The sequence below is a fragment of the Lathyrus oleraceus genome, chromosome 5 (assembly GCF_024323335.1).
Source record: "Lathyrus oleraceus cultivar Zhongwan6 chromosome 5, CAAS_Psat_ZW6_1.0, whole genome shotgun sequence".
Taxonomy (NCBI): domain Eukaryota; kingdom Viridiplantae; phylum Streptophyta; class Magnoliopsida; order Fabales; family Fabaceae; genus Lathyrus; species Lathyrus oleraceus.
This window is the reverse complement of record NC_066583.1, coordinates 339,913,326-339,923,733: the sequence shown is the minus strand read 5'-3', so window position 1 is coordinate 339,923,733 and position 10,408 is coordinate 339,913,326. Positions and strand designations below refer to the sequence as shown.

Here is a 10,408-nt window from a genome sequence, read left to right as displayed (position 1 = left end):
TAAATATTTATAATTAAAAAATTAGTTGACATAAATATGTTTTTTATATTGTTAACATAAAATAAAAATAAAAGTAATTATGATAAATTAATTATAATTTTGAAATTTTATTTTTTAGAATCTAACCTTTAAAAATATTGTTGGAGCACACAAAAGTGCACTGGATATTGGTTATTAATAATTAGTTGAAACTGATATTTTTATAATTCTATCAACAACATAAATGAAAATAATTATATTACATTAATTATAAATTTAAAGTTATTTAAGAAGTTAATGAAACTCATAATTTACAAAACAAATGCTATGTCACTAATTAATTTATTAAATTTAATATTTTTGAAATATTCTTTAAATTAAAATGAGAATAATTATAATATAAAAATTATTATTTTTAAAGAATACTGACTATAATATGTTTTCCATCTAGTATAAAATTAAAAAATATTTATCACAAAATTTAATTAAAATTAATATTTTTTGTAATATAATCCAAAAAAATAAAAATAAATTATAATTCATAAACTATTTTTTTCATACAATTAATTAGTTAAATTTAGTAAAATTTTAAATATTATTCATATAAAGTTGATAATATGTATCAAGCTAAACTTAGATTAATGATAAATGTCAATATTCTTAGACGAAAATCTATCATAAATTCGAACTTGAACCTCATAATCGTGTAAGATATTTTAGTAGTTATTGTTACTTTGTCTACAAATAAAAAAATAAAAAATAAAAAGAATACTCATATTAAACTAATTACTTACTTATGATACAAGTCATGACAAATATTTATCATTAAATAATTAATGATTTTAATATTATCAACATGAAAATGAGAAGTATAATACAACACTAACTATTATTTTAAGATACTTTTTTCAATTTTTTTAATAAAATAAGTCAACTAAGAAGCTATTGAAACAAACAATCCATCCATGGAACTAATATCTTATCACAAATTAATTAATCAAATTTAACATTTATTTCATTTTATTTTTAAAACAATATTTATTATAATATATGAATTATAATTGTTTTTCTTAAAATCATACCCGAGACATTGATGCAACTTATAAATTTAAACACACATTTATATATGTCCAACTTAGACCGACTATACTCATCCCCTAAAACGCATGAAACCCAATAACTCGTGGTATGTAATATACATAATACATAGTTTAATAAATGCATGATCTAATAACGAGTCATTAAAATCAAATGATCTACCTTCATCTATAGACTCAAGGAAAGGTTCTAGAATCACATAATTATTCATAGACATGCCATACAAAAACACTTGACTCTAAAAATTGAATGAAGGAGGACCATAATAAATTATAATCTAAAACTTGTCTATTTAGACAATAGCCTTACATTGGAAATTCTAGGCCCCAAAACCTAATAAACTTCTATAAAAAAGAATAATAAAACATAAAATCAAGATACATATATCTTATATATAGAATATCAATCACATTTGATAGAAACTTTCTTGAACGTCAAAGCGTTTGCATGTATCACCTTTTTCAAGGCAACAAACCAATGCTACTTACTAGAGACTTGCATGCATTTCACCAACTTCATAACTACTTGAACTATTCCTTACAAACAACGTCAATATATTTTAAAAGATAATATACTTTGATAGTTCTCACAGGAATAATTTATCACAAATCAATTAGTTAGATTTAATATTTATTTGATATTTTATTAAGAAAAAAAAATAGTTATAATATATGAATTATAATTTTTTTTAAAAAATCATTCACGATTCATGCATGGATGTATTTTATAAATTTAAAAATGAATTGATATATTTTACAAAATAATTAACAATGATTAATATTAAGAAAAATAAGATACATGTATTTACCGTTGATAATTATATGAAAAGTACTAGATGGATACTTTTTATCTAGACATTGAAAATATATTGAACAAATAGGTGGAATTTTTTTTTAAAATATCCAAAAATTTCAAAAAAATTTCAAAAATATACCATATTTCAAAATAATTACACAAATGGCCATTTTTGGCCATTTTTTACCCTTAGGCGCCACCCTAGTTGGCGCCTACCCTTAATGGGTAGGGCAAGTCGCCACTAGGAGTGGCGCCTATGCCCATTCCATTTTTTTTTTTTTAATTTTATTTTTATAAATGTTATTTTTTTTGTTTTTTTAATTTTTTTTAATTTAAAAATTTATATTTTTTATTAGTTATATTAATTTATATTAACACATATATATAAATAAAATTTTTTACAAGATATATATATATATATATATATATATATATATATATATATAAATTTATATATATATAATTTATATATATATATATATATATTAATTTAATTTATAAGTAATTAATATTATTTGTAAATTTTTGGAAAAAAAGTTAATTTATATACGTGTAAATAAATATTTATACACATGTAAATTAATATATATATATATATATATATATATATATATATATATATATATATATATATATATATATATATATATATATATATATATATATATATATATATATATATATATATATATATATATATATATATATATATATATATATAAAGATATGATAGACAATATTTTTAAAGATAAAGATAAAGATATAAAGATAATAAACAGAAAATATTTTTATTTAAATAATAGACAAGACAAATATTACAAAGATATGATTAATCACATATGATGCGGTCCCTGGTACGATCCGCACGGGGGAGGTCTAATTACTCGCCTAGACGGTTCACGTGGTGGTGGTGCTTCCCTATTACCACCCCTTGCCCTAACGCGTCCCCTTGCCGTTTGCCGTTGTGGTTGGGTCGAAGTCCCTTAAGTGCTGTAGAAAAGACGGGTCCCCTCTGCGCCCTCAAAGCTTTGTCTGGGTGGGACAAACTGACTACTGCTGGGTGCGCCCTCGAATTGTGGTCTTTGGTAGTTTAGGGTTGAATCGGGTTGGCCAAAGTGCAGTGTTTGTTGTGGTGTGTAGTAGTCCTGTTGGTAGTCCTCTTGTATACCCGTGTCGGGGCTAGGTGGAGGACTGGAAGAGCTCGGGACATTGTCGTGATGGAAGTGTTGGGATTGGTGGAAGTGGGGGGATTGATATTGTGGTAGGTGTTGGGAGTGTTGATGGTGGTGGGAATGTTGAGTTTGTTGTTGGTAGTCTTCATGGTATTGGGGTTGAGTTTGTGGTATGTATTGTTGATTTGGTTGGGGGGTGGACATGTGTTGTGGTGGTTGTTGTTGGTAATATGGTGGTGGTGGTTGTTGTTGGTAATAAGGTGGTGGTGGTTGTTGTTGGTAAAATGGTGGTGGTGGTTGTTGTTGGTAATAAGGTGGTGGTTCTTGTTGTTGGGAATACTGTGGTGGTTGTTGTTGTTGGGAATACTGTGGTGGTTGTTGTTGTTGGAAATATGGCTGTTGCATCCGGGGATCGTCCAAATAGAACGGGTCAGACACAATCATTTCTGGATTTGTATTTGCTCTATACCAATCCACATATTCCCTTGTCGGCTTCATTTCGTTGGGCGCCACCGGAAATTGTAGAACATAGTGGGCACGGTCTTTCCACATTTTACGAAACTCCTTAGCAAATTCCTTCCAATTTTGGGCATACCACTGGTGGCTGACTTTTTTTAGATGCCAAGGTTCCATAGACATTGGGGGGCCTGGGATTTCTTGATGCATTCCGAATTGAAGCTTGACACGGTCACTTTGGTGCATCTCCACAGTGGTGAACCGCATTATGGCCGTTTTTGCTGTCCAAACAGCTGCATCTTCGGGGTTGGGTTGATGTTCCAATCCCAAATATGGCCTCCAAATAAACTGCAAAGAAAAAAGTAAAAATGTTATTTATCGAGAATGCATGATATTAATAAATCAGTTAGAAGCTGAGTGATTTAGTGGTAATACATCTTGTGCTCGGAGACGATCCAAGAGTTGACGATAAAATATAATTTTATTTTTGGGGGTAAGACTGTAATCCAGTCCGGTTGCAATGAACCTAAACAAAAAAAGATAAATAATATTAGTTACAAATATGTATAGAATAAATATACAAAATGAAATAACATCATAAATTTACCTAGTTGCGTAGGGGAAGGAGTAGACATTAGGATTTTCTGGGGCTAGCCTCGGCAATCTCCACCACCCCCATGTTTGGAGCAAGAAAGCACATCCAGAAAATGTACAGTGCTCATTTTGTGCATTTTTACACAAAGAGCTATATAGGAATGCTAATACTGCAGAACCCCAACTATATGTGCTTATTCTATCAATGTCCCCGAGCAAACTCAAGTACATAAAGTTTATGCTATTTCCCGTCCCTTCGGAAAATAGCAAGTTCCCAAACAATAGCATAATGTAAACCCGGGTTTTTATGACTTTTTCTTGTTCGGAGGATTCCTCAGTCAAAGTTATGGAGTCGTGGTACATTTGTAGGCTAGATAATTTAATACCCTGACCCCTTGCTTTGGAAGACCCCTCACCCTCGACCAGATCTACCCCCAACATTTGAACACATATTTGGTTAGGCTGTTGAACATTTCCGGTGACAGGCTTACCATCTATTCTAAGACCCAAAAGCATGTACACGTCCTCTAATGTGACGGTACATTCACCAGTTGGTAGGTGAAAAGTGTGTGTCTCAGGTCTCCAACGTTCACACAGAGCCAAAATGAATTTGACATCAATTGTGGCATTTACGAGATGCATAACATGACCGAAACCCGCACGTTGTATGTAAGGTACACACCATGGGTCTGGATAAGGCATTGGGTGTGAACGTTGACGAAATTTCTTGGGATCCTTTAAAAACAAACAATATAAACAATCATTAGATTGGACTTTTAAAAAACTAATTACAAACATATGAAAGAGGCAATGTTCAAGAAAAACTTACGAATGAGGCAATGTTTGCCCTAGTGCCTCTGTGTTCTTGGCCCATGGTAAGAAGAGACATGACTGCAATGTAGAACGAAGTGGGGTGGATGAGAAGTTTCGCCGGAGTTTTCTGAATAAAAGTGTTAGTGGTTGATGAAAACTTGCAAGAATGACCCTCTATTTATACTCGTTTTCAAGTAGACTGAATATGCAAAAATGTGACAAGTGTAAGGCATGCGTGGTAGTGTTGGCATGCATTGGTAGTGTTGGCATGCATTGGTGCAGACTAGGTGGGAGTTGTCTTGTCTTGGGGAAGGCTTGGTGGAATCTGATGATGCAAAAATGTGACAAGTGGTAGGCATGCGTGGGAATCTTGCAGAATAGGTGCAGGCTAGGTGGTAGTGTTGGCATGCATTGGTGCAGACTAGGTGGGAGTTGTCTTGTCTTGGGGAAGACTTGGTGGAATCTGATGATGCAAAACTTGGACACGTGGAAGGCATGCGTGGGAATCTTGCAGAATAGGTGCAGGCTAGGTGGTAGTGTTTGTAACACCCTTCTAAAATACCCCAAATATTTAATAACAACAACAAATATATATATATCAGAGTAATCATGCACCAAGGGTGTCACACAACATTTCACACCATAAAACTGCCATGCTCTTTATTTAATCAAAATAACATCTTTGCATAATTCGCAGCGGATAAAATCAACCAACCATTCAAAACATATAAAGTTTTACAGGTAAAAAGGTTCAACAACCAACAATAAAACAATTAAAACATCCCGTCCCGATGTTACATCTATCAGAGCACGACCCACTAAGTAGACTACACTAGACTCCAAGCATTAGCTTCTACTCAACTCATTGCTCGTTACCTGAAAAATAGTTGTAAGGGTGAGTTCCTCAATCGATATAACAAACATTATAAATTATCATGTTATGTTAAGTAAATTTACACGTTAATCACCCTAATCATATCATGCATTCAGTAACGGCACATCAACTCAAATATCATACTCAATAACAACGTAAAATGCAACTCAATAACGACATAAAATGCAACTCAATAACGACATAAAATGCAACTCAATAACAACATAAAATGCAACTCAAATGAGACTCGACTCATCATGCATGTGGTACCATTCGGAGTAAAACTCCCAACTTAAAATCATTGCCATTTTAGTGGGCATCAAGGCATAAGCCTTCAACTTTCAACTTAAAATTTTGCCAATCCAGGCCAACGTGGTGTGAGCAAAGCTCCGATTTTTGCCAATCCAGGCCAACATGGTGTGAGCAAAGCTCCGATTTTTGCCAATCCAGGCCAACATGGTGTGAGCAAAGCTCCGATTTTTGCCAATCCAGGCCAACATGGTGTGAGCAAAGCTCCGACTTAATGCATATGAAATGTACATGGCATATACGACTTTACAATTCCGACAACATAATAATAATAGCAACACAACAAGGTTTTCAACATAATCAACTTATAATCAACTTTGGCTCACCAGCCTACAACTCAGTATTTTCAACAACTTTAACACCACTTATCAACATTTTTATATCAACACTTCATAACATAACCCAACAGAATTACTCATCAAAATTAACGATAATAGGCTAATCACCAATTATGTTCACAACATTAAAATACCAATTTTTATGATTTCCAACAGTGTTAACCGGTTAACGCCCTGGGTTAACCGGTTAACGCAGGACAAAAATACATTTTCTGGCAAAACGCAACAGTGTTAACCGGTTAACGCCCTGGGTTAACCGGTTAACGCAGGCAAAACAACACATTTTCACAAAATATAACAGTGTTAACCGGTTAACACCCTGGGTTAACCGGTTAACGCAGGCAAAACAGTAGTCCCTGCGCTAACACAAGGCAGAATGCAGAGTTCTCCGCATTTTTCGCCGTTGGAGGACTTCCGGACCTCCGATTCCAATTCCGTAAAAAGCTATACGTTCGGAAATTCACAACTAACCCAAACACATATTCAATTACAGCCTAAACACAGTTTCATCCAACGTAATTTTCCAGCATTCATAATCCCAATTAGGGTCAATTCAACGACTATCACTACCCATGACATGTTAATCTATAATACCCATCAAACGACGATAAACCCCCCTTACCTGAGATAATCCGGCAATCTCTAAGCTCCAAGCTCTTCTCCAACCTTTGCTCTCTGGTTCTTCCTCTTTGCCCCTTTCTCCTCTTCTCTGCAGCTTCTCAGTTTTCACGTAAAACCCTTTTACAAAAATGAAACTCTTTTTCCTTATTCCAACTTATATATTTTCCAATAATTATTATTCCAAAATAATAATAATAATAATAATAATCCAATAATTCAATTTATTTAATTAAATTATTAAATATATTATTAACTTAATTTAAATAATCCTCTTATTTAATTCGGGGTGTTACAACTCTCCCCCACTAAAAGAGTTTTCGTCCTCGAAAACATACCTCAAGCAAATAACTCTGGATAAGACTCTTTCATCTGACTCTCCAGTTCCCAAGTCACATTGCCACCTGCTGGTCCTCCCCAAGCTACTTTCACTAAGGCAATCTCTTTACCCCGCAACTGCTTCAACTCTCGATCCTCAATCCTCATAGGCGATATTTCAACAGTCAGGTTATCTCTCACCTGTACATCATCTACTTGGATCACATGCGACGGATCATGAATGTACCTCCTCAACTGAGACACATGAAAAACCTCATGCAAATTCGCAAGTGACGGCGGTAAAGCGATACGATAGGCTACTTCTCCTATCCTCTCCAAAATCTGATAAGGACCAATAAATCGAGGTGTCAACTTCTTTGACTTCAAAGCTCGACCAACCCCAGTTATCGGAGTAACACGAAGAAATACGTGATCTCCCTCTCGGAACTCAAGTGATTTCCTCCTCTTGTCATGATAACTCTTCTGACGACTCTGAGCAATTCTCATCTTCTCCTGAATCATCTTAATCTTTTCTGTAGTCTGTTGAACAATCTCCGGTCCAACCACAACACTCTCACCGGACTCATACCAACATAAAGGTGTCCAACATCTCCTACCATACAAAGCTTCAAACGGTGCCATACCAATACTCGAATGAAAACTATTGTTGTAGGTAAACTCAATCAAAGGTAAATAACAATCCCAAGCACCTCCCTTCTCCAAAACACAAGCTCTCAAAAGATCCTCTAGTGACTGAATCGTCCTCTCAGTCTGACCATCAGTCTGCGGATGATATGCAGAACTCAATCTCAGCTTAGTTCCCAAAGCCTTCTGCAAACCTTCCCAGAATTTCGATGTAAATCTAGGATCTCTGTCCGAAACAATACTCGACGGAATACCATGCAAACTTACAATTTTCTCAATATACAGCTCAGCTAATTTCTCTAACGGATAGTCCATTCTGATCGGAATGAAATGAGCCGACTTTGTCAATCTGTCAACAATCACCCAAATAGCTTCAAAATTCTTAATTGTCCTCGGCAAACCAGAAACAAAATCCATACTGATACTATCCCACTTCCACTCTGGAATAGCCAACGGTTGCATTAGCCCAGACGGCTTCTGATGCTCAATCTTTGACTTCTGACAAGTCAAACAGGAATAAACAAAACTCGCAATTTCTCTTTTCATTCCCGGCCACCAAAATAACTTTTTCAAATCATGGTACATCTTCGTAGCTCCAGGATGAATACTCAGGCCACTACGATGTCCTTCTTCAAGAATACTCTTCTTAAGTTCGATAACATCCGGAATGCACACCCGACTACCAAATCTCACAACACCATTTTCATCAACTCTGAATTCGCCACCTTGACCTTGATTCACTAGAGTCAACTTATCAACCAAAAGCACATCGGATTTCTGACCCTCTCTGATCTCATCCAGAATACCACTTGTTAACTTCAACATTCCCAATTTAACACTATTGTGAGTACTCTCACACACCAAACTCAAGTCTCTAAACTGCTCAATTAAATCCAATTCCTTAACCATTAGCATAGACATATGTAATGATTTCCGACTCAATGCATCAGCCACTACGTTTGCTTTACCCGGATGGTAATTCAAACCAAAGTCATAATCCTTCAGAAACTCTAACCATCTTCTCTGTCTCATATTCAGCTCTTTCTGATCAAATAAATACTTTAAACTTTTATGGTCACTGAAAACCTCAAATCTTGACCCGTACAAGTAATGCCTCCATAACTTCAGAACAAACACCACAGCCGCCAACTCTAAATCGTGCGTTGGGTAGTTCCTCTCATGAACCCTCAGCTGTCTTGAAGCATAAGCTATAACCTGCTTATTCTGCATCAACACGCCACCCAAACCCAACAATGAAGCATCACAGTAAACTTCAAATGATTTCGACGAACTCGGTAATATCAGAATAGGAGCAGTAGTTAACCTTCTCTTTAACTCTTGGAAACCTTCTTCACATTTTGAGTCCCAAACAAACGCTTGCCCCTTCCTAGTCAACATCGTCAATGGTAACGCCAACTTAGAAAATCCCTCAATGAACTTCCTATAATAACCAGCCAAACCAAGGAAACTTCGAATCTCAACAACAGACTTCGGAGCTTCCCACTTAGATACCGCTTCTATCTTAGAAGGATCAACAGCAACACCACCTCTTGAAATCACATGACCAAGAAAACTAACCTCTTCTAACCAAAATTCACACTTGGATAGTTTAGCAAATAACTTCTTTTCTCGTAGAACTCCCAAAACCACTCTCAAATGCTCAGCATGCTCTTCTTCAGACTTCGAATACACCAAAATATCATCAATAAACACCACCACAAACTTGTCTAGGTACGGATGGAAAATCCTATTCATATACTCCATAAATACTCCAGGCGCATTAGTCACACCAAAAGGCATTACAAAATACTCATAATGTCCATACCTTGTTCTGAAAGCAGTCTTCTGAATATCCTCGGTTTTCACACGGATCTGATGATACCCAGATCTCAAATCTATTTTGCTGAACACACTTGCACCAACCAACTGATCCATCAAATCATCAATCCTCGGCAAAGGATACCGATTCTTGATCGTCACTTTATTCAGTTGCCTGTAGTCCACACACAACCTCATAGTACCTTCTTTCTTCTTAACCAATAGCACTGGTGCACCCCACGGTGACACACTCGGACGAATAAATTTCTTATCCAACAGATCTTCCAACTGACTCTTCAATTCAGTTAACTCAACAGCAGACATACGGTATGGAGCCATCGATATTGGCCTAGTACCAGGTACCAAATCAATCGAGAACTCCACTTCACGCTCTGGTGGTAATTCATTCACTTCTTCCGGAAACACATCAGGAAAATCACACACCACGGCTAGATCGCCGATCACCAGTTTATCTTTAGCCTCCAGAGTCGCTAACAGCATAAACAACTCCGCCCCATCTGCTACTTCCTCGTTCACTTGCCTTGCTGATAGAAACAAACTCTTTCCCTCCTCAATCTCAG

The 10,408-nt window shown here is 35.4% G+C and overlaps 1 protein-coding gene across 1 annotated transcript; it reads right to left on the bottom strand.

Moving 5' to 3' along the window:
* Positions 1-3,383: 3,383 nt before the first annotated feature.
* LOC127078405 (protein MAIN-LIKE 2-like) lies at positions 3,384-4,420 on the bottom strand. The gene is made up of 2 exons (XM_051018868.1): positions 4,108-4,420; positions 3,384-4,026 (listed from the first exon to the last, which is right to left on the bottom strand). The coding sequence occupies exons 1-2, from the start codon at positions 4,380-4,382 to the stop codon at positions 3,903-3,905; spliced, it is 399 nt and encodes a 132-aa protein (XP_050874825.1). The 5' UTR covers positions 4,383-4,420; the 3' UTR covers positions 3,384-3,902.
* Positions 4,421-10,408: the final 5,988 nt, after the last annotated feature.